This window comes from Rhizoctonia solani, chromosome 5 (genome assembly GCF_016906535.1).
Source record: "Rhizoctonia solani chromosome 5, complete sequence".
In the NCBI taxonomy this organism is placed as follows: Eukaryota; Fungi; Basidiomycota; class Agaricomycetes; order Cantharellales; family Ceratobasidiaceae; genus Rhizoctonia; species Rhizoctonia solani.
This window is the reverse complement of record NC_057374.1, coordinates 604,984-629,358: the sequence shown is the minus strand read 5'-3', so window position 1 is coordinate 629,358 and position 24,375 is coordinate 604,984. Positions and strand designations below refer to the sequence as shown.

Here is a 24,375-nt window from a genome sequence, read left to right as displayed (position 1 = left end):
GCCTGCAGCACACTTCTTATTTCCATTATGTACTTCCTTTCTCACGCGCACAGACCATCTAGATAGCGCCCCTTTATCTATATATACAGCAGGGAAATCACTTGGAAACACCAAGTCAATTTTACCTTGTCTCATACTCATTGAGGAGGATTAGTTAGCCAGCTAAGTAGCTGGCCCCAGTAGTTCCCAGATGCTCACCACCCCTCTTACTCATCACACCTCCCAGGCCTTAGGCCCCTTTGCACCAACAGTTGATAGTAGTAGGTTGCCTTAAGCAACGTTAGTATAGCCTTAGATAGTTGGTTACATAAGCAGTGTACTAGTTGTACAGCCTTAAGCGCCTGTTCCATTAGCAAGTACCCACCTTACAGTGGTGTACAACAGATTCCTTCAACTTCATACTCCTCCTCTCCGTCCATGGTAATTGGCAGTGGCCTGTTTTCAAATGCCCTTTTATCATCCCTTTTGACTTTAGATAGCAATCCAACATAGAAAACATTGTGAACCCTCATGGACAGTGGTAATTCTAGCTGGTAGGTGCAGTCAGAGATCTTCTCAATGATTCTGAAGGGGCCTATCCTTTGTTCTGTGAGTTTGGGGCTGAGGGTCTTAAGCTTTAGGTTCTTGGCATCCAGCCATGCTTCTTCCCCTATTTCAAACTCTAGTGGATTCCCTCCTTCCCCGGCTATCATTTGTGACTTGGATTGCTGGAGTGCCAACTCAATCTCCTTCCATTGTGCTTCCATTTGGGCTGCAAGACCATCTGCTTCTGGCACATCTGTGGGGACATTACTTGGTGTCAGGGTTGGTTCCCACCTGTGGAGTGCTTTGAAGGGACTTTTCCCAGTTGCACTATGGACCGTGTTGTTGCATGCAAACTTGGCCATGGGGAGCCATTTTACCCAGTCCTTCTGGTTGATGCCTGAATATGCCCTTAGGAAGTGTTCTACCAAGGGGTTGACATGTTCTGTCTGACCATTGCTCTGGGGGTGGTACATGGAAGAGTAGTGGGGGTCTATCCCTAGGCGTTGGTACAGGGCTTTGAGGAACTTGTTATTGAATACTTGTCCTTGGTCTGAGACTGCTTTTTCCAGCATACCATACTTTTTCCACATGTGACGCAGGAACAGGTCCGCCAGTTTGGGCACCTTGAGTTTTTTAGAGCATTCCACCAGGATGACATATTTGGTGAAACTATCCACAATGACCAGTATTGAGTCATGGTTACTGTCTCTGGGGAGATCTACAATCATGTCATACAAGATGTGCTGCCATGGACGCGTGGGGGTTTCCAATGGCTGTGGGGGAATGCTTGCATACTTGGGCTTTTGGATGCGTTGACAGATTTTGCAGGAGTCAATGTGCCAGTAAGTATTGGCGCAGATGCCAGGCCAATAGTAATTGCAGGATATCAACTCCAATGTCTGTTGTCTACCAGGGTGACCTGCCAGGGGGCTGTCATGGAAGATTTGTAGTAAGTCCATTCTAAGGGTTCCTATGTCAGGGACCATAATGCGTCCTTGGTAAAACAGTAGTCCTGCCACCATTTCATAATCCTTAAATGCGCATTTGATGGAAGGTGGGGCCTTGGATTCATTCTGTAGGAACTGAAGGATTTCTACCAGAGATTCTGTTAAGAGTCGTGTAAATACAGGAGTAAGAAAGAATTACTATATACAAAATGTATATGAGAATAGCTAAGAACTAGTATTAAGAATCAGAATATATGCACAGAATATATGCACAATATAGGCTAGGTTATCAGGAATAACAACTCCTAACAAATAGTCTAGCAACTATGAAGTGCAGGTGGTTGGTTATGTATAGTACCTTAGACTAATGTTACTTAAGCCTAAGTGACTAAGGGTATGTATACTTAAGGTCTCTAGGATAGTACCTTAAGTAAGAGGGTTACCTGACTAATGTACAGGGTTTATAGGATTTGCCTAATAAGTATAGGACTTATATATGCTTAAGTAAGACTTAAGACTTATGGGGTTTACCTAAAATATATCTAGGATTTATGAGATATTGTAGATAAAGCTATCTACAATATAGGGGGTATGGTGGATTGAAACACTATCACTCAATCACAACAATCCTTACAGTATCGTTGCACTATACTCAATGTTGAACTCAACAACTGTGACAGTCAAGGGGCACAGGGTCGCAGTAAGTACACTAATAGGTTACCCTGTGTCTGTTGGGACTGGCCTATGGTCTTAGTGCGCCGAATAACCTCCTATGCTATTTACAGTGAGTCAATCACTAAAGTAAATGCGCAGATAAGCTGTTAAAGGCTTGTGTGTATATGTCAATATATAAGAGTGGATAAATGGATGCATTAGAAGCGTCTTCACAGGGTCCTTTTATACCCTGAGAAGGCGCGCAAACAAGTATATACATGATTGATACCAAGAGGGGGTACAGGAGGTATATGTGGCAACTGAAACACTTGAGGGAGCCAATACTTTGGTACATAGTAAACAAACAACAGATCCTAATATTTGCCCCAAGGCAATGTTTGCCCCAAGGCAGTATTTACCTGTGTGGGTCCTTAGATGTCCCAAGGCTAAGTGTTTCATCCTTGGAGTAAACAGTCCCAAAGGTAGGATACCTCTGCATTGGGTACTTACAGTAAATGGGGCATAACTCAGCCAAATGTTGTCCGTTTTGGGAGTTTGACCCAGCGTTCTGGAGCGCACAAACATGCGCACCTAAGCGCAAGCGATTTGGCAGTGTGAGATGCCCGGGTGATGGAGAAAAGGCGCATTTAGTGCGTCGGCGCTTAAGGGCTGATTAAGCGCCGGAGCACTTGCCTATGCGACAGGGGGGACCCTGAATATTTCTGTGTGTAGCCACAAGATAGAATCTTGAATAATAAATGCTACAAACAAGAGAAATATTACTTGTTACTGTTTATCTACTCAGCTGAATTTATATATATTTAAATGAGTGAGAAAACAGCATATATGCAAAAGGCATTGCATATTAAGGGTATTCCTGAGCTTTGTAGGTTTTGTAAAGGTCACTATTGGATAGAGGGACCTTGAAAACCTTAGTTCGCATCTTTATCTCATTTATTTACAGTAAGATTACTAGTGTAATTAATAAAATAAGTACAGATTAAAGAAGAAATGTCATATCCATAACAGATTCATCCTGGTCAAGGGATGATTCAATCTGGCACTGTAGTTCCTTTTCTGGCAATACTAGAGCAATATTAGCAAAGACAGGGTCTGGCAGCATGGTTTGATTGGCAGGGGGAATGTTGGCATGGTTGGACCAGCAGGAGAGAGCATCTGGTTTACTGGATTGCTTGCTGGGGCAATATACAATCTGGAAGTTGTAGCCTGCTAGCAAGAGGTGCCATTGTGCATGACAGCAATTGAAGGTTCTAGATTCCTTCCAGTATTCCAAATTCCAATGATATGTAAAAACCGTGATTGGATGAGCCATTCCTTCCAAGAAAATGTGCCAATACTCAAAGGAGTGGATTATTGCAAGCAATTCTTTGTCATGTGTATTGTAATTCTGCTCTGCTCCTTTGAATGACTCCAATAGGAATCCTAATGGGTGTAACCAGCCATCCTCTTGACGTTGGCTAAGTATAGACCCTAGCACAGCACTGGATGCATCTGTCTCAAGGAAATAAGGTTTGGATGGGTTGGCGTGGCAAAGTACCAGGGCGTTAGTGATGGCAGCCTTTAGTCCCTGAAAGGCTTCTTGTTCCTTAGTTCCCCATTTTCAAGGTGTATCCTTTTTCACCAGATTGTGCAGGGGTTGTGCCATGTGGCTGAAGTTGGCAACAAAGCATTGTAGGAAATTGGCCAATCCCAGGAAGGACTGGACCTCTTTGACTTTGGTGGGTACCAGCCATTCTTGCACTGCCTGGATTTTGAGTTTATCCAGATTGAAACCTTTATCTGAGACAATGATGCCAAGGTTTTCCATGGATGTCAAATGGAATGTACATTTAGAGGCCTTGCAGAATAGCTGGTTCTCCATTAGTTGTTGTAGGACTTCATGAACATACTGGGTGTGGGTTGCGTCATCCTTTGAGTAGATTAGGATGTCATCAAGGTAAATGATGATGCATACATCCAGGAGGTCCTTAAACAACTTGTTCATGAAGTGTTGGAATGCAGTGGGAGTGTTGGTCAGGCCAAATGTCATGACTAGGGATTTGTACAGGCCATACTTGGTGCAGAAGGCAGTTTTCCATTTGTCACCTTCCTTAACTCAGACATTATTGTAACCCCATTGTAGGTCTAACTCAGTAAAAACCTTGGCTCCACGGAGTTGGGCCATGAGGTCATCTGGACAGGGTAGCGGGTAAATGTTCTTCTTTGTCCAGTTGTTGAGGCAACAATAGTCAATGACCAAGCAGCGGGAACCATCCTTTTTTGGTACAAACATTACCAGAGAGCTGATAGAGGATTTACTGGGTTGGATCTTCCCAGCCTTCAATTCATCCCTGAGCCAGTCCTTGAGTGTGGCGGACTTGGCATCTGTCATGCTGTAGAGGGGTGAATTGAGGGGTCCTTCTTCTGTGAGTTCAATGCCAATATCATAGTGCCAGTGCTGAGGGAGCTTATTGAATTCTTCTTCTCCAAATACCTTGGCATATTTGTGGTATTTGGAGTGTACTCCTTCAAGAGGGTTTGTGTCTGCTTCCTCTTCCTTGGCAATAGCCACATGTTCCGGTGGGGTGTGAGGGAAGGTTAAGGCGCGCATATTCCAATCAATTTCCAGGTTATGAGAATCCAACCATTTCAATCCCAAGATAGCAGCGTGAGACCCTGTGTTGCATATAAGAAAGGTCTTGGTCATATGTTTGCCATCAAGGGAGAAGGTGTTGTACACTATTGTAAGGTGGGTACTTGCTAATAGGATGGGTGCTTACGGCTGTACTACTACAGACACCGTGTAGGTAATCTAATCTGAAGGCTATACTAACAATGCTTAGGGCATCCTACTACTAACTACTGTCAACAATGGGGCCTTAGGCCTGGGAGGTGTGGTGAGTGAAGTGGGGAGTTAGCTACTGAACTACTAAGGCCGGCTACTTAGCTGGCTTCTGATATCCTCCTCTAATGAGTAAGAGACAAGGTAAAATCAACTTGGGGTCTCCAAGCAATTTCCCTGGTGTATATATCATAAAGGCGCTATCTACATGGTCTGTGCGCGTGAGAAAGGAAGTATACATATAAAATAAGAAGTGTGCTGCGGCCTGCACAGAAGTGTGGATTTCTTCTAAGCGCCCTTGGCACGGCATCTCGGCGCGGCATCTTGGCATAATAAGCGCCGAGATCACGTGATCGAAAAGTATAAGATAACAAGTCCGTAAAAAATAGTAAAAATATCAGAAAAATTAAGCAAACCCAATGGTATATGTTAAGAGGGTGTAACAGAAGGTCAGGACTGCCTTCTTCCAGATTTTTCCAGCCTGGGGGCTCAACCCATCAAGCCTAGTAACAGTGCAGGGTACAGGGAGGTCTATGAGTGGGAGGCAGAGTGATTCCGCAGTACAGGGGTGCATGAATGATGAGGTAGCGCCTGAGTCAATCAGGACTTCTATTTTTTCTGCTTTGTCTGGTTTAATAAAAACTGTGAAGAGTGGTGCATTTCTACTAGATGATATATTACAGATTTCTAATAAACCAGAGTCTGTGCAGCCCTTGCGCGCGGCAGCAGGTACCCTTACTCTTTTCCCAATTGGTACTTGGAGTCTTTGCCAATCTTGGTGGTTTCCTTTGGCTTCCCTTTATCCTCCTTTGGGGTTGCCTTCCAGCTGGTTCTACACTTGGCAAACTTGTGTCCTGGCTTTCTGCATTTCACACAGGGGCCTTGTGCGCAGCAGCAGTTGCGTTCTTCCTCCAAGACGTAGTTGGGATTGGAGGAGAGGGGACTGGTTTTTGTGGCCTGTTGGCCAGTACTTGCCCCCCGGTTGGGGGTGGAAGAAGATTTACCAGACTTAATACCCTGTTGCGGGTGGCTGGCTCTCTCCTTGCGGAGGGCGTTGTTGATGATGAGGGCTGTGTCTTGCAGCTCCCTCAGGGTGCAGGGTTGCCTCTCCCTTGTGGCAATCTGTTTTTGGACCTCCCAGTGAAGCCCACATGCAAATTGGCTGTGGAGGGTGGCATTGTTCTAGTTGAGTTCCATCTGCAGTGTGCAGAATTTAGTAATGTATTTGGCACATGTGCTGGTCTGAGTGAGGGAAGTAATCTTCCACTCTGCTGCTCTGGTTGCATCTGGGTTGCCAAAGGCAGCCAGGAACTTGATTTTAAAATCATCCACAGTCTGGATGATGGTGCAATGGGACCCAAGTTGGTCCAGGTAGGGATGGGCCCAGGCCCCAGCAGCTTCCATCATGTTCATCAATAGGAAGCTTAGGACCTCCATGTCCAATGGGAACTGCCTTTGATTAAGGCAAACCCAGGCTAACATTTGTGTTAGCCATTGCTTGGCCTCTGAGCCAATCTTGCCTTTAAAGGCATCTGGATGGTCCACTTTTACAGTGGAGGGGGCTGCTGGAGGCAGCGCCGGAGTGACTTGGGGTGCTGGTGGAGGTCCTTGGGTTGCTGGAGCCGGTCCCAAAGGGAAAGACAAGGAGGGATAGGGGTTGAAGAGGGTAAGGGGGTTGCGTCTAGGGGCCCCTGTGGAGATGATAGGGGCTGGGGCCCCAAGGAAGGGTTGAGCCTTGCCAATAGGCTTGGCTTTGGGCGCGGCCCTGGGAGTTTCCTCAACCGCAGGGGGTTTTTGATCTTCTGGGGTGTGGGGGCCCCAGGCAAGCTGGAGTTGGGCAAGCCCATCCTTGACAACATTGACTGTCTGGGAGATGTTTTTGACATTGGTGCAAACCTCTCAATTAATTTTGTTTTGTTCCAAGAGGGTCTGCTCAATGCGGTTAACTTGGGACTGGAGTCCCCAAAGGAGGCAGATGACCCACTCAAGAGAGACTTTGCCAAGCTCAGGGGAGGCTGGCGGAAATAAGGGTTCCAGCTGTCCTTGATTGACAGGGGAACGGGCTTGAGAGGGTGGCCTGGAGCAGATTGCCATTGGATGTGTAGGGAATGAGGGTCCAGCATGGGCAGCTGCTTGGGAGGAAGATCAAGGTGGAGTGCAGGAGGTAATGGTGGTGGTGTGAATTGGAGTAGGTGCCTATAACAGGACTTATGAGCGCTTTATTACTCAATTGCTAAGACCTTGCGTCAAACAACCTAGCGTTGAACAGTAGGAGTTACTAATCACAGCCAAGGGTGGGCGTGATGTAGAACCCAATCTCTGCAAGCAGGTGTATTGGCTGTCTAGGTCCGCTGGTAAAAGGTGCAGCAACCAGGGGTATGCAGGCAATAGGGACTGTCTGCCTTATAGCAATTTGGTACTAGGAGGGGACAATGCTGGTTTGATTATTGACAGCAAAAGGCAATCCTGATCTCTGGTATTTCCCTTGTGCTAGTACAGGAGTCCTTCTTGTTGTTGGCTAAGTGTGGGGTGTGCTGGTGGGCACGGTTTGCAACCAACTTAAGGTCAATTACCTAGTGTCCTAGACATCTGTAAGGACGTCAAGGGCACAGGCACTTGTGGCTGTATGGGGTACAAGTAAGAACTGCTTAAGGTGGTGGGATCTACCCTACAACGTCTAACTATTAGTGATCTGGCTGTAAGGCCTTGTACAATGATAGGAGTGCAACAAGAGGTAATCAACCTGGGTGTTACCATGGTTGGTTGGCCTCCTTATATATTACAGAGGTGAACTAATTTACAAATATACAATATGCAAAACTATAACAAATAAGAACCCTGCTCTGCAGTTGGCCTTACTCATGCATACGTGTCACTGACGTGTCATAGTGATGTCATCAGGTGGAGGTGGCTACATATGATGAGGTAGGCACAGATGGGGACGTGGCTTGGCGCTTAGTGTATGATATAAGTGCCAATGTCATGTGATTGAAGATGTTGTCCAATTGTCTTTGTTTAAAATCAAGAAAATGGGAATAATTTCCCTGGTATTGAGTGTGTCTACAACAGGGGTCCACCCCCCTTTGGGACCCACCAAGCTCTCTATGAGCAGGATTGTTCTATATCTCAGTGCTAATGAACTAAATAACTATCATATATGCTAGCTTGAAGCCATACTAGGGTAGGTAGATCTAGTTTTGAGTTTGTACCAAGGTAGAGTGCATATACTCCTGGAAGCTATACATTTTACCTTGGCATTAATTTATACACAAGTAGCCCCAAAACTAAAACAGTGAGTACATGCTAGCTTTAGCTATTTAGCAAGATCTATCTTTGACTTTATTCACACTTTCCTGAGGTGGGTACAATGGGTCACTCTCACAGCCAGGAACCCAAAAAAGTATTGCACAGCCACTTTGATGGTATACTGACCCTAACTTAGTCTCTGTTGCAGCAATTCTCACAAAACTTGGCATATAGGTTCTAATAGTACATCTTAACCACTTCTATTTACTACTCAAATTGATCCAAGTGCTGGCTTGGGAGTAAGACAACACATGTTGTACAATTGGTCACACATGCAATACTTTTTCAGGGTACTGTAGGTCACATGACTAATGTGATATATCTCAACCAAAAGCTATCTGTGGTTGCATGTATGGGAGGTGAGTGTGCAAGGACAGGGAGGGACCCAAAGGCATCTTAAAGTGGGCAGGAAGCATTCACAGGCTCATTGATCAGTAGATTAATTAGTTTTGCTGCAGTGATATCAATGCCATCTTGCAGAGCAGCCACTAAGACATTGTGTGGGCCCAGTTGTCCAGGCTCAATGGTCTTGTACAGCCCTGCCATGTGTTCCCACTCAACTGGAACTTTGGTTCCATCAATTTTGTCCTTGATTTGACTTGTATTATCAGCAGGTCCAGTTTGAGTGGCTATATAATCACCTTTGATGTTCTCTCCAGCTGTGTATTCACTTGCAGAGTCAACTTTGGAGGCTCCAGCTTCTGCCTCAAAGTTGTACATGTTGTAATGCAACACTACTCAACCAAAACCCAAAAAGCTTGGGAGCACTCAGGAGCACAATATGGGACTCCCCATATTTTCCAAGGCTCCTCAAACACCAGAGAAGCATTAGTCATCTGACATTTGTGCTGTTTTGAGTAGTTATCTCTCCTATATACCTCCAAAAAAGATAATTAGTTGTTGATTAACAGCCATGTGGTGCCTGGGGAGCATTGGCAAATATGGGGAGTCCCATATTGCACTCCTGAGTGCTCCCAAGCTTTTTGGGTTTTGGTTGAGTAGTTGATTGATTGATTTTATGAGGCCTGGAGTCTCACAAAAATAGGTTAAAGGTGGCTTTGGGGGACTTGCTTGCTGTATTTTAATATTACATAAGTGCTAAGAGGTTGTGTTACACACTCACAAAATATACCACTGGACTCCTTGGAATTTTCAAATATTTTTACTATTTTTTACAGACTTGTTCCTTTAACTTTTCAAGTCACATGATCTTTGCACTTTGCATGCTAAGTTGCCACACCAAGACCTGACAAGATGCTGCGCCAAGAGCACCTAGATAACAAACATACTTCTGTGCAGTCTGCAGCACAGTTCTCTTTTCAATTCCACACTTCTTTTTCCCACCATTATCTATTTGTAATATAGACCTTCTCTTGTATATGTAAACTACAGGGAGATTGCTTGGAGACCCCAAGTTGATTTTACCTTGGCTTTCATCACAGACAGGTTCAGTAGTCAGCAGTAGCATTGGGTTCTTAAAACCCTTTACTCACTTTTTAGTTACAGCAGTAGGATAGCTCATTGGCCTTAGGCCCTCCACCATTATAGTTAGATACTCCCATGCTGTCTTAAGTAGTCTTTTCTCAGTAGTATAGCCTTTGAGTAGACTGAGCAGTGTAGTAGTACAGCCACAAGCACCCACCCACTAGTGTGTGGCCAACCTTACAGTTGGGTCACAACAGGTTGCAATATCACCCATCATACCTTTTGTTGCTCTTGTGGCATTACTTTAGTCATATAAATAACAGGCTTGGCATTTTGATCTGGTGTGTTGAACTTACTGAATGCCAATCCTGTTTGTTCATCAGGCCTCCTATTCTACTTACAGTGAGTCAATCACTAAAGCAAATGTGCAGATAAGCTGCTAAAGGCTTGTGTGTATATGCCATTATATATGAGTGAATAAATGGATGCATTAGAAGCGTCTTCACAGGGTCCTTTTACACCCTGAGAAGGTGCACAAACAAGTATATACACAATTGATATCAAGAGCGGGTACAGGAGGTACAGGTGGCAACTGAAACACTTGAGGGAGCCAATACTTTGGTACACAGTAAGCAACAACAGTCCCTAATATTTGCCCCAAGGCAGTATTTGCCTGTGTGGGTCCTTGGATGTCCCAAGGATAAGTGTTTCATCCTTGGAGTAAACAGTCCCAAAGGTATGATACCTCTGCACTGGGTACTTATAGTAAATAGAGCATAACTCTGCCAGATGTTATCCATTTTGAGTGTTTGAGCCATTGTTCTGGGGCGTACAGACAGGCGTACCTAAGCGCAAGCAGTTTGACAGTGTGGCATGCCTGGGTGATGCAGAAAAGGCGCATTTAGTGCATCAGTGCTTGAGCACTGATTAAGCGCCAGAGCACTTGCCTATGCAACAGGGGGGACCCTGAAAGTTTCTGTGTGTAGCCACAAAATAGAATCTTGTTTAATAAGTACTACAAACAAGGAGAATATTGTTAGTTACTGTTTAGCTACTCAGCTGAATTTATATATACTTAAATGAGTGAGAAAACAGCATATATGCGGAAGGTATTGCATATTGAGGGTATTCCTGAGGCTTATAGGCTTTGTAAAGGTTGCAATTGGAAAGAGAGGACTTGAAAACCTTCGTTTGTATCTTTATCTCATTTTATTTACTATAGTATTACTTGTGTAATTAATAAAATAAGTACAGATTATGGAAGAAATGTCATATTCATAACAGAAACCCCAAGTCAAGTTTACCTTGTCTACCATCTTAGACAGGTATTCAGAAGTCAACCTGTTGTAGACACACTTGATACCAGGGAATTTATTCCCATTTTCTCAAATTTAAACAAAGATGAATGGACTTACTTTTTGATCATGGGACTTCAGCGCTTATATCATATGCTAAGTGCCAAGCCATGTCCCCTTCAGCACTGATTCAGCATGCATAGCCACCTCCACATGTGACATCATCATGACATGTCAGTGACATGTATGCATGAGTAAGGCCAACTGCAGAGTAGGATTCTTATTTGATATGCTATTGGATATATTGTATTTGTAATTAAACTACCTCTGTAATATATAAGGAGGCCAACCAACCATGGTAACACCCAGGTCAATTACCTCTTGTTGCATCTTACTCAGTGTACAAGGCCTTACAGCTGGTAACTACTCAGTCACTACATACCCAGCTAGCCCACACCACCCTAAGCAGCTTCTCAGTTGTACTTATAAACCTTGTCACTGCCTTAAGCAGTCTTGTTGTTGTAGGATAGCTGCTTGTTGCTGTAGATAGGTTTGTTGTCACCCTAGGCAACTTTCTTGTATTTTGTACACTGCAGCCACAAGCGCCATCCCCTTGACATCCTATCAGACATCTAGGACAGGTGGCTTAGCCAGACTTTATCTCCTGCTTGAATTTCTTCCTCTGCCTGGTGACCTTGGTCATAGAAGTATTTCATTTTTTCCTGTGACAAAGCTAATGCTGCTTTGACTTTGTCATAACCTTTTTCCAGGAATTCTGCATGCTTGTCTGCATTAGGCACAATGTCATTGAATTTTTGACCAACTGAAAATCTTGGATTGTACCCATAGCATATCTGGAATGGGGATTTGCCTGTTAAGGTTTGCTTTAGATTATTAAGAGCAAATTCTGCTGAGGGTAACAAGGCAACCCAGTCCAATTATTGATGAATTCCAAACATGCAAATGAATATTTCTGCTTCTCTTTGTATGTGTTCTGTTTGTCCATCTGTTTGAGAATGATAGGCTGTGGACAATGTGGGATTGATGTCTAGCCTTTGATACAGATGACAAATGAATGTAGCATTAAAGGTGGGACCTCTGTCTGAAACTGTGCTTTTAGGTAGTCCATGAAGCTTCCATACATAGGTTATGAACAAGTTGGCAATGTCAATAGCAGATGCTGTGGATCAAGTGGGGATAAAGTGAACCATTTTGGAAAATCTGTCTATGACTGTGAGAATAGTGTCAAATCCTTCTGACACATGTAATCCAACAATCATGTGATATGCTATGTCTTCCCAGGAGTTTTCAGGTATTTGTAGGGGTTTTGTTGTAAATTGGGGGAAAAGAGGTTGAGACTCTGGTGCTGAGCAGAGTCTGCGTTGGAGGATTCCCAATTTCCAAGCTAAGTAAACAAGTAGCTTCTTTAGGGTTCTCTGGGTCTAGCTATCTTGAATACAATCAACTACACATATATCCTTTCTCAGTGTAAAGTGCCTTAGTAAGTATTTCTGTAAGAGCAAGAGTACTGGCTCAGGTTCCCTTTGGCAGAGATAGTTGTGTAAATTTCACTCCTAATTGCAGGAACTAACTGGTTACTTAGTATATATCCTTCTTTAAGGATGATTGCCTTCTGTTCACTTAGCCTAAGAACTCTGTATCAGGTCTACAACCTTTCCACACTATGGGTACTTGGGAGATCCACTTATACAAGTTTAAGTTATTTGAAATCTTGAGGCACAATATATCACACAATTGAGGGGGGCAAGCCCAAACCCAAGAGTGACAGTCAACAGTAACAGTAAGGTGGAGTAAAGTGGGTGCCCTCCAAGGGTATGCAAGAGTCCCCTTATATACCCTAGAGTGGCAAGGTTACTGAGTCATTCACCTAGTCAGAGTATGAGTATGACTTGCTTAGGACTGTGCTTCCTAAGACTTTGATTGGTGGGTGGGAAGGCACAGATATGACTAGGTTGGAATGTGACTGCTCTTGGGTTGAACTGCAATTAGTTAACAATAGAAACATCTAAATACATGACTCAGTCTATCAAGAAATGCTTGGCAGCCAATGAGCACTTAGAGTGAGTGTTGTAGACACACATATACCAAGGGAATTTATTCCTATTTTCTTGGATTTAAACAAAGGCAATTGGACAATATTTTTGATCACATGACTATGGTGCTTATATCATATGCTAAGCACCAAGCCACATCCCCATCTGCACTTACTCAGCACACGTAGCCACCTCCACCAATGACAACATCATGACACATCAGTGACATGTATGCATGAGTAAGGCCAACTGCAGAGTGGGGTTCTTATTGCATATAGATAACTTCTTTTCTCACACAATTGTATTTGTAATTAGTCACCCTCTGTAATATATAAGGAGGCCAACCAACCATGGTAACACCCAGGTCAATTATGTCCTGGACATGGTCACATGACCAGTACAAGTGGTTGCATGCTGGCCCAAGCCCAAATTTGGGGGGTAGCAGGTGCAATCATGGGTTGTCAGCAGAGGAATAATAGGGCTCTATGGCTTAGTGGTCAAGCTGGTTCAATTCCAGCTAGTTCTATTTTCCTCTGTTTATGACAAATTACCTCTTGTTGCATCCCCAACACTGTACAAGGCCTTAGGCCAGTAATAACTTAGATACACACCTTAAGCATTGGACTCACTGTACATACATAGCTTGCTGCCACCTTATAGTGTGTGGTCATTGTAGTTAGGTAGCTTGTTGTTGTAGGTAGCACTCCCACTGCCTTGAGCAGTTTTCACACTAGTTACATACAGCTGTAAGCGCCTGCTGCCTTGATGTCATTACAGACGTCTAGGACAGTGAGTCATTTGTGTGAGTCATTCTGGTGGCAAGCAGAATGACTCATAAGCAGGATTCACAGTGCCACTAGAAATTACTAAATAAGGAGAACCTTAGTAATCTCATGAGAGGTATGACTCAACTAAGCTAGGAATAAGGTTCATTTCCCAAGTTAGAGCTAGTCATGTGATGAGCTAGATGTAAAGATATAAATATAATGATTAGTAAGGTACTTGAGCCACATAGATAGAATCTTATGAAGCTAATATCTCCATGAGATCTTATCGTATGAGCACGTGACAGGCAGCGTTAGAACAAGTGGAAGGAGCTCTATTGAACAATATGTAACACATACAGTCAATATGAGCGTTACATAGAGTAATGACAGGAATAATGGAAAATAGGAGACAAATGGCCATTAAATCAGAAAGTCAGATATATGCAGATTATTGTGGATGGTGAGCTGTGAATGAAATATCATGTAATACATAACAGGTTTTAACCAACCTACAGGTACTTGATTTGTTGGTTTGGACCTGATGCAAGTTTTGCAATGGCTGACATAGTAATTAACAAACTTTTTCATAGATGGCCAATAGTAGTTCCTGGAGACCAGTTCCACTGTTCTTGCTTGTCCCAGGTGACCTGCAGCTAATGCATTGTGTCTAGATTCTAGGATTTGGTTCCTGATGGTTTCATCCTTAGGTACAAAGATTTTCCCTTGGAACCATAGTAGGCCTTCTTTAATTTCCCAATCAACCACTTTTTCCTTGCCCTGGAGCTTATGAATGATTTCCTTGAGTCAACTATCCTCATAGATTGCTTTGCCAATAAGATTGTTGATATCCTGATCTGGTGTGATTCATGCAACAAAAAGTTCTGGTTTTAGGAGAACCTGGTTCTCTACCCCCCCTTCTAGGGGCACTAAATTATAATGTCTAGAGAGTATATTGGCTTTTTTGTTTTGAGTTCCTGGCCTGTAAATGATTTGGAAATTGTAATCAACCAAGAAGTTTGCCCATCAAATCTGTCTCTTATTCAAGGATTGCAATGTTGAGAAATACTCTAAGTTCTTATGGTCTGTTAGAACCTGGACTGGGTGCTCCAATCCTTCAAGTAAGTGCTGCCATTCTTTGAAAGCTCTTATCACTGCTAGTAATTCCTTGTCAAAAATGTCATGGTATTTTTTTTGGCTGGTGATAGGGATCTTGACAAATAGGCTACAGGAGCTAATTTCCTTTTGGAGTTACATTGAGATAGTATTGCTCCAGCAGTGTAATCTGATGCATTGCATCCCACATAGAACTGTTTTGTGACATCATGTTGTAGGGGTAACAGTGCTGAGGTAAGGCATTTTTTGAGGTTATCAAATGCTTGTTGTTCTGATAATTCCCATTTCCAAGGGGAGTCTTTCTTCAAAAGATTGTACAAAGGTTGTTCTAAATTGCCAAAATTTGGAGTGAATATTCAATAGAAATTGACAAATCCTAAGAATTCCTAAATATTCTTGACATTCTTAGGAGCAGAACAATTCATTGCATCTGTGACTTTGGACTGATCAACCTCTATACCAAATTCCAATATGATAAACCCTAGATAGTCATTTTTTTTGACATGGAAATGACATTTCTCAACATTGCTGAAAAGATCATTATTTTGAAGCCTTTTAAGGACTTCTCAAACATGTGCTCTGTGATCTTTTTCATTTAATGAGAAAACTAGAATGTTGTCCAGGTAGATAATGACATAGACATCAAGAAGATCTCTAAATATTTGTTCATCATTTTCTGAAAGGCTGCCAGTGCATTTGTCAATCCAAAAGGCATTACTAGATATTTGAATAACCTATATTTGGTTTCAATGCTGTTTTCCATTCATTGCCTTCTTTAATCCTGACTAAGTTATATCCTGCCTTGAGATCAAATTTACTCAGAATCTTAGCACCTTGTAATTTCTCAATAAGATTTTGTGGCAGTGGTATTGGATAAACATTTTTCTTAGTCATGCTATTAACACATTGATAGTCAACACACATTTGTAATTTCCTGTTTTTCTTCTTGAACAATAGGATAGGGGATGCCATGGGGGGCTTTGATGGACTAATCAACCCTGCCTTGAGTTGCATTTCAGTGGTTTCTTTCAATTCTGCATCTTCCCTTGGTCCTAAGCTGTATATGGGACTGTCATAACCCATATCTGGAAGGGTTATTACCATATATATCCACTGTCAAAGATATATATAGTATATGTGATGCACAGTGGTATATGAATAATATATGTTACTGGGGGATGTTGCACTCCCCCCACCCCCCTTGCCATGGGCCAATGTTAAGTGAGCCTGCAGGCAAGGTCTGAATAATATATTATTATAGAGGAGATTATGTCATCCCCCCCCACCCCAAATCTGTAGTAGTTTAGTATAGTATTTGATAAAGGACTGGAGGGGGGGAGGTCATGTGACCCTGGTGGACTGTCAGTCTCTAAGTCATGAGCCCTTAGAGTAATGACAGTTCTGACTGCATATATGTGAGTATATGCGGCCTTCTAAAGACTGTGGAGTATCCTATTAGTAGGTGGTTTGGTCAGGAGACATGCCAGCAAAGGCATGGGTCATGACAGGGACCATTTTGGGGTTTTGCATCTGGAAGCAACTTGATAGCTATGTTGTAAGGGCAATGTGGCAGTAATTTTGACAACTCTTCTTCCAAATAGACACCAGAAAACTCTTGGTAAGGAGTGGGGATTTCTTCTACTGCCCTCAGTTCCAGGACAGGTAGTATTGGGAGGCAGTTATTGGAACAAAACAAAGAGTTCAATATCAAGGTATGCTTTTCCTGGGAGATTTGGGGGTTATGTTTCTTTAACCATGATATTCCTAAGACTAGTTGACAATTACCAATATTGGAAATGTGGCATTCTAGTTCCTCAGTATGATTGCCAATGGTACATTTAAAGCAGGTATAGTGTGTGATCTGGCCAGAGTCAATTTCTCTGCCATCAATGACACATAGTTTTTTTGGAATGGAATGCAAAAAGTGGGAAGTTGATGGTTTTCTACCAAAAGTGGGTTTATGAGACACAAAGTTGTTCCAGAGTCAATCATGGCTTTTCCTTGGAAAGGTTTAGCCAAGAAACTAGATTTTTGGGATTTAGGAGATTCACACAGATTTGCCAAAAATGATGCATATATTTCAGATGAATTACATAGCAACAATATTTCAAGATCTTTATTTACACAGTGCAAATCCGCAAGCATACAGCCAAGTGCCTTACTCCTTAGTTGGCCTTGGCTTTTCCTTTTCCCAACTCCTCCTCATCAGAAACAACTTCAAATTGATTTTCCTCTCTTGGCCTTTCCCACAATGTTACACCCTCTTGGATTATACCATTAGAATTGCACAATTTTTCTATTATTTTTACTATTTTTTATGGACTTGACATCTTATGTTTTTCAATCATGTGATCTTGGTGCTGATTATGCCAAGATGCTGCACCAAGATGCTGTGCCAAGGGTGCTTAGGAAAAATCCATGCTTCTGCATAGCCTGCAGCACGCTTCTCTTTTCACATGTAGTCTTCTATTCACACACACACAGACCACATGTACTTAGAAGTTTTGTCTATATGAACAGCAGGGAAATTGCTTGGAGACCCCAAGTTGATTTTACCTTGTCTCTCACAACAGACAGGTCCCAGAAGTTCCAGCTAAGTAGCTGGATATGAGTAGTCACACTGTTAACCCCCTATATTAACTCATCACACCTCCCAGGCCTAAGGCCCCATTGTCAACAGTAGGTAGAAGTAGAGTGCCTTAAGCGCTACCAGATACAGTAGTATAGCCTAGTAGATTAGTCAGCTTTGTCTTAGATATGGCCTTAAGTGCCTGCCTCTAGCATGTGACCAACCATACAGTTGGGTCACAACACACAACCATGCTACATTTGCCACATGCCCTGACATTGGCTTGGAGGGGCAATTGCATGCAAGATGACCTTTACCACCACATACATGACAAGTAATACTTGCTAATCCTTTGCCATCAAGACCCATGGGCCCTTGTCCTTTAGAATTGGACAAAGGAATGGGGACAGAGGCCAAGATTGGTTTGGAAGTGGTGGCAACAGTTGGGCACTTGTCTTTTTTCAGAGATGGGAAGGGGCTTAGGGTGTCTTTGAATTCCCCATTCCATCTAACATTTGGCATGTTGCTGGTGGTGGTACAAACAATAGAAGTAATGGTGCCTTTCCTGGCACAACAAGTAGTGGGATCAATCATATATATGTTGTCTCCAACAATGAGACAAGTGCAAGTGGGATTGGAAGTGGGTGTTGGAGTAGTAGGAATTTGCAAAGTGGTGGCTGGGGCAGAGGGATTGGATAGACATGATGACTCAATATGATTCTCAATTTCCTCTGCCTTGTCATAGACTTGTTGAGCAGTAGTGTGGTGCCATTGGAACATAGTGGAGAGCATGATATCCTTGATTTCTCTTTTAAGGCCATCATAGTACTTATTGCAAAGTGTCCCATCACTGTACCCAAGGGAAACAGAGTACTGCTGGAGTTCAAAAATTCTCTCTTGGACTGAGGATTTCTGTTGCAGACTTTTCCATTTCTGGTGGTAGTTTTTGTTGCAATTAGTGTCCACATAGTGCTTGGTGAATTCAGCCCAAAAGGTATCAATATTCTCCAGTAGTGGTATGGTTTCTCCTCTAAACACATTCCTTTCCTTGTATGGGCATACCAATCTTCTGCTGCTCCTTCAAAATATGACATAACCAACATAACCTTTTCCTCATTGGATTGATTGGCCCCTTGAGTCCTTATATAAGCTTGACAGGCAATGATGAAGTTGAGGGCATCCTCTTTTTTGCCACTGAATTTATTGGGTTTGGCAAATTTGAGTTCAGACTTGCCAGAGGGGATAGTAGAATTAGTGGAACAGGAAGAACGACCCAGAGGAGGTGGAGGGGGAGCTGTGGGCATTGAGAGTAGCTATTGCTTAGTTGAACTTGGAGAGTTTATATGGAAGCAGCAGCTCCTTGTAATTGGTTTACATAATATTGATGCCATTTCCTTGATTGTTCTTGATGTTTGTCCAATTCCCCCTCATTAATGCTAACTGATCATGTTGTTCATGATAAGCACCTTGTAATTGGGAAAATTCTTTTTTCAATACAATCATATTCAGGGCTACCATATTCAGAAGCTCACAATTGGATAGATCATCAAACAACATGGGAGAATACACATGAGGTGGCTCAGCCACAGGAGGAGGAGCATGGGTTTGAGAAGATGGGGTAGACCAATTAAACTCCCTCATTATTTGTGATGTAGGCAGGTTAGTGTTATGGATATGACATTCCTTCAATAATCTGTACTGATTTTACTAGTTGCACAAGTAATCTTACAGTGAATAAATAAGATACAGATGCAAACTAAGGTTTTTAAGGTCCCTCTATCCAAGCGCAACCTTTACAAAACCTATAAACCTCAGGAATACCCTCAATATGCAATATCTTTTGCATATATGCAGTTTTCTCACTCTTTTAAATATATAGAAATTCAGCTGAGTAGATAAACAGTAACAAGTAATATTTCTCTTGTTTGTAGTATTTAGTATTCAAGATTCTATCTTGTGGCTACACACAGAAATATTCAGGGTCCCCCCTGTTGCATAGGCAAGTGCTCCGGCGCTTAATCAGCGCTTAAGCGCCAACGCACTAAATGCGCATTTTCTCCATCACCCGGTCATCTTGCACTGCCAAACTGCTTGCGCTTAGGGGCGGCTGTTTGTGCGCTCCAGAACGCTGGGTTAGACACCCAAAACGGACAACATTTGGCAGAGTTATGTCCCATTTACTGTAAGTACCCAATACAGCGGTATCACACCTTTGGGACTGTTTACTCCAAGGATGAAACACTTGGCCTTGGGACATCCAAGGACCCACACAGGCAAATACTGCCTTAGGGCAAATATTAGGATCTGTTATTGTTTACTATGTACCCAAGTATTGGCTCTCCTAAGTGTTTCAGTTGCCACATGTACCTCCTGTACCCCCTCTTGGTATCAATCATGTATATACTTGTTTGTGCGCCTTCTCAGGGTATAAAAGGACCCTGTGAAGACACTTCTAATGCATCCATTTATTCACTCATATATAATGGCATATACACACAAGCCTTTAGCAGCTTATCTGCACATTTGCTTTAGTGATTGACTCACTGTAAATAGCATAGGAGGTTATTTGGCGCACTAAGACCATAGGCCAGTCCCAACAGACACAGGGTAGCCTATTAGTGTACTTACTGCAACCCTGTGCCCCTTGACTGTGGCAGTTGTTGAGCTCAACATTGAGTATAGTGCAACAATACTGTAAGGATTGTTGCTGTACACCACTGTAAGGTGGGTACACACCAGGGGCAGGCACTTAAGGCTGTAGCTAGTACAAGGTTCAACAACTAATCTAACTTGGCTAACTTCCACTATGATGCTTAGGGTGTCCTACTAACTAACTACTAGGTATCTACTGTCAATGGTGGGGCCTTAGGCCTGGAGGTGTGATGAGTGAGTAAGAGGGGTTAATGGTGTCACTACTGATACTCCAGCTACTTAGCTGGAACTTCTGAGACCTGTCTGAGATGATAGACAAGGTAAAATCAACTTGGAGTCTCCAAGCAATTTTCCTGCTGTTTATATAGAAAAGAGGAGAAGTATATACATGGTCTGTGCATGAGAGGTAGAAGAGTCAATATGGAATGAGAAGTGTGCTGCGGGCTGTGCAGAAGCATGGATTTCTCCTAAGCGCCCTTGGCATGGCATCTTGGTGCAGTATCTTGGCATAAATAAGTGCCAAGGTCACATGATCAAAAAATAAGAGATATCAAGTTTGTTACAAATACTAAAAATAATAGAAAAATTGTGCAATTCTAATGGTATAATTCAAGGGAGTGTAACAATTGTTGTGATTGAGTGATAGTGTTTCAATCCACCATACCCCCCATATTGTAGACAGCTCTATCTACAATATCTCTTAAATCCTAGATATATTTTAGGTACACCCCATAAGTCTTAAGTCTTACTTAAGCATCTATAAGTCTTATACTTATTAGGCAAATCCTGTAAATCCTGTACATTAGTCAGGTAACCCTCTTACTTAAGGTACTATCCCAGAGACCTTAAGTATACATACCCTTAGTCACTTAGGCTTAAGTAACATTAGTCTAAGGTACTATACATAACCAACCACCTGCACTTCATAGTTGCTAGACTATTTGTTAGGAGTTGTTATTCCTGATAACCTAGCTTATATTGTGCATATATTCTGTGCATATATTCTGATTCTACTTTTAGTTCTTAGTTATTCTCATATAACTTTTGTATATAGTAATTCTTTCTTATTCCTGTGCTTACATGACTCTTAACAGTTAGTTATGTCCATCATGCCCAAACCAGGCATTGTTGTGCAATACTGCACAGAGTTTGTAATCCCAGTAGTAGTGAATGCACCCCCTTCCATCTTGTGTGGCATCTTGGATTGAAGTGTGGAGGTTATCTAACTTGATTTCCTTTTCTACCAATATCCTATCTTTTTCCTCTTAACATCTCATCTCTTTTCATCTTGTCATGTATCTTACCCTACTGTATATAGTAATCACAGGCCTCCAAGGGTATAAATAGCCCCTTGAACTGGCCTTTTGAATGCATCTCTTTTTTACCATACTCTCTCAGCCTAGTGCAACTCTTAAGAACTTCTTCTATTGATTTATTTAAGTATCATACATAGTAAATCAGCCTAAAGTTCTAAAGTTTGGCACATATAGCCTCTAGGACAGCCCCAACCTATACAGGGAACCTAGAATTGGCTTGAGTGCAACCCTGCTAAGACTTCCTGACAGTCTGCTAAGTATTTGGTGCTTCCACAATGCCCTTACCCCCTTGTCAGCTGTTGGAGACAGGGAAATAAATTTCCATGATTCTCAATTAAATTACAGTGAGTTCCAGAGACTGACATTTGGGTTATATACTACTCCACTTGTACTTTGCATTGCCTGTTGAACAGTAATACGCTCATTACTAGTTATTGGTAGGGATCACCCTGATACTAACTACCTCATTCTTTTAGCAAGATAACTAGCTACTTTAATATACTCTAATTTCACTAGCATTAGACTTCTCTTATTACTTATCCTCTTAAGATTTTTACCTTTTATAGTTAGCCAGTTACCTTATTTGTCTTTTCTCCTCTTTTGGTTTCTTTCTTTCCTTTTCATAGTATTTTATTTTATTACTTATTTTCCCTATCTATAACAGGCAAGAGGAATTGACAGGCAATACATAGTCATGTCAGGAGGTGAGGCTCATGACACATTCCTGGACTGCCTGGATTTTGAGCCTATCCAGGCTGAAACCATTATTGGAAACCATTATCCCCAGTTATTTCACAGAGGTGACATGGAAGGTACATTTTGAGGCCTTGCAGAACAGTTGATTTTCCATTAGCCTTTTCAGGACTTTGTGGACATCCTGCATGTGCAAGGCAGCATCCTTTGAGTAGATGAGGATATTGTCTAGATATATGATAACACATACACTTGCACCCAAAAAGATTGAGCCACATGAGCTCAAATCAATGACACTCACATGTCACCTGCACAATTGAGAATTTGTTTACAATGTAATAGTAAATTATGTAGATACAGTAGTATAGAACATATAGACAAAGTTTTAGATCAAAACTAAGTCTCCTTGTGGAGATACACATGAGTGAAATTTTTGAGCTGGCTCATTCTTTTTGAGCATTTTCAAATTGCACCTGCAACTGCACACATGCACCCAAAATGACATGCAAAACTGAATAATTTGGATACAAATTTTAGTATTTGGTGTTTCCACCTTTAGCTAAATACACGGCTTGTACTTGACATGGTAATGAATCATACAAATTGCCAATATATTTTGGGGAAATTTGTTTCCATTTGTCCCTCACTATTATCCATAACCTTTCCTCATTCAAAGTGGGAGGTTGGTGAGTATGCATGCGCTCCTTCAGATGCCACCAGACATTCTCAATTATATTCAAATCCAGGCTTTTTGATGGCCATGGGAGGATGCTTACGCCCAAACTGGCAAGCCAACATTGTGTCAGCCTGGCTGTATGCTTTGGATCTTGGTTGTGCTGGAATGTAATGTTGAACAGGGTGATTTTATAGTTGGCAAGGGTTCCAAAGAAGGCATCCCCAAGGATTTCAATGTATCCTGGGGTGTTCAGCTTGCATTGTATAAGGTACAATTGCCTGACTCCCTCTTGGGTAATGCACCCCCAAATGAAGATACCCCTGCCACCATGAGATATTGTCTTTTTGGTGTATTGGGGATTATACAGGGACTCACTAGGTCACCTCCAGTAATATTGGCTGCTGTTGGCCCCAAATAACTTGATTTGGACTTTGTCCAAGAAGACAATGTCATCCCAGCATGATTGTGGCCAGAATAATCAACTGTATGCCCATGTGCAATGGGCTTTTCTATGCCAATAAGTGAGCAGGGGTACTTGGCAGCGTTTGTACAGCTGTAAACCCAGCTCTTGGAGGTAGTAGCAGAGGGTAGAGGACCCAATGGCAGGGAAGTACTGCTGTCTAATATTTGCTGCTGTTGGTACTCTACTCCAAGCTAGGGCCAAAGCAGCAAATCTGACATTGCTGGGGGTTAATTTCTGTGTGTGCCCAGGAATGGGATTGTGTTGATTGAGTGGGCGGTCAGTAAGTCCATACTTGGCCCAGATACAACCTACAGTAGTGTGAGAGACCTTGGTCTCAGGTTGCAAAAGCTGAACAATAGCCCAATCTGAGTATTCAAGCTTTTTCAGCGCAATTATCTGAGCCTTAGTCTCAGGACTAGTGTATTGAGCCATTTGCGCACTTTTGGCAGGTGTTTGAGTGTAAAAAGGAGTGGTAAATGGCAGTCAATGAGGGAGGACCAAGTAGCTTATATAAAGTGATCAAAAAGAATGAGCCAGCCCAAAATTTTTGCTCATGCGTATCTCCACAAGGAGACTTAGTTTTGATCTAAAACTTTGTATATATGTTCTATACTACTGTATCTACATAATTTACTATTACATTGTAAACAAATTCTCAATTGTGCAGGTGACGTGTGAGCGTCATTGATGTGAGCTCATGTGGCTCAATCTTTTTGGGCACAAGTGTATGTCCAGTAGGTCTTCAAATAGCTTATTCATGAAGTGCTGGAAGGCAGCCAGGGCACTGGTAAGTGTCATAAACAGAGGAAAATTGTTGTACACCAACTGTAAGTGTCCTAGACGTCCTTAAGGGGTGTCAAGGCAGCAGGCGCTTGTGGCTGTATAGAGTTAAGTAGGAACCGCGTAAGGCGGTGGAGGTGCTACCTACAGCAGCAAACTATCTAACTACAATGTCCACGCGCTATAAGGTGGTGGCAAGCTATGTAAGTACAATGAGGACAACGCATAAGGCATGTGACTAAGTGGTTTACTGGGCTATAAGGCCCTTGTACAGTGAAGTGATGCAACAAGAGGTAAT

The 24,375-nt window shown here is 42.4% G+C and overlaps 5 protein-coding genes across 5 annotated transcripts; all 5 read right to left on the bottom strand.

The window, feature by feature from the left end:
• Positions 1-365: 365 nt before the first annotated feature.
• Positions 366-1,511, bottom strand: RhiXN_08988 (Retrotransposable element Tf2 protein; the record flags this gene model as incomplete). Its single annotated transcript, XM_043328804.1, has 1 exon — positions 366-1,511. One exon carries the CDS (start codon positions 1,509-1,511, stop codon positions 366-368), a length of 1,146 nt encoding a protein of 381 aa, XP_043180250.1.
• A 1,615-nt stretch (positions 1,512-3,126) lies between these two features.
• RhiXN_08987 (Retrotransposable element Tf2 protein) lies at positions 3,127-4,833 on the bottom strand (the record flags this gene model as incomplete). Its single annotated transcript, XM_043328803.1, has 3 exons — positions 3,127-3,714; positions 3,769-4,236; positions 4,288-4,833. 3 exons carry the CDS (start codon positions 4,831-4,833, stop codon positions 3,127-3,129), a joined length of 1,602 nt encoding a protein of 533 aa, XP_043180249.1.
• An 870-nt stretch (positions 4,834-5,703) lies between these two features.
• On the bottom strand, positions 5,704-7,091 carry RhiXN_08986 (Retrotransposon-derived protein PEG10; the record flags this gene model as incomplete). Its single annotated transcript, XM_043328802.1, has 3 exons — positions 5,704-6,130; positions 6,236-6,866; positions 6,923-7,091. The coding sequence occupies 3 exons, from the start codon at positions 7,089-7,091 to the stop codon at positions 5,704-5,706; spliced, it is 1,227 nt and encodes a 408-aa protein (XP_043180248.1).
• Positions 7,092-8,670: 1,579 nt separating this feature from the next.
• RhiXN_08985 (uncharacterized protein) lies at positions 8,671-8,994 on the bottom strand (the record flags this gene model as incomplete). Its single annotated transcript, XM_043328801.1, has 1 exon — positions 8,671-8,994. The coding sequence occupies one exon, from the start codon at positions 8,992-8,994 to the stop codon at positions 8,671-8,673; it is 324 nt and encodes a 107-aa protein (XP_043180247.1).
• An 8,099-nt stretch (positions 8,995-17,093) lies between these two features.
• Positions 17,094-18,801, bottom strand: RhiXN_08984 (uncharacterized protein; the record flags this gene model as incomplete). Its single annotated transcript, XM_043328800.1, has 3 exons — positions 17,094-17,189; positions 17,825-18,539; positions 18,599-18,801. 3 exons carry the CDS (start codon positions 18,799-18,801, stop codon positions 17,094-17,096), a joined length of 1,014 nt encoding a protein of 337 aa, XP_043180246.1.
• Positions 18,802-24,375: the final 5,574 nt, after the last annotated feature.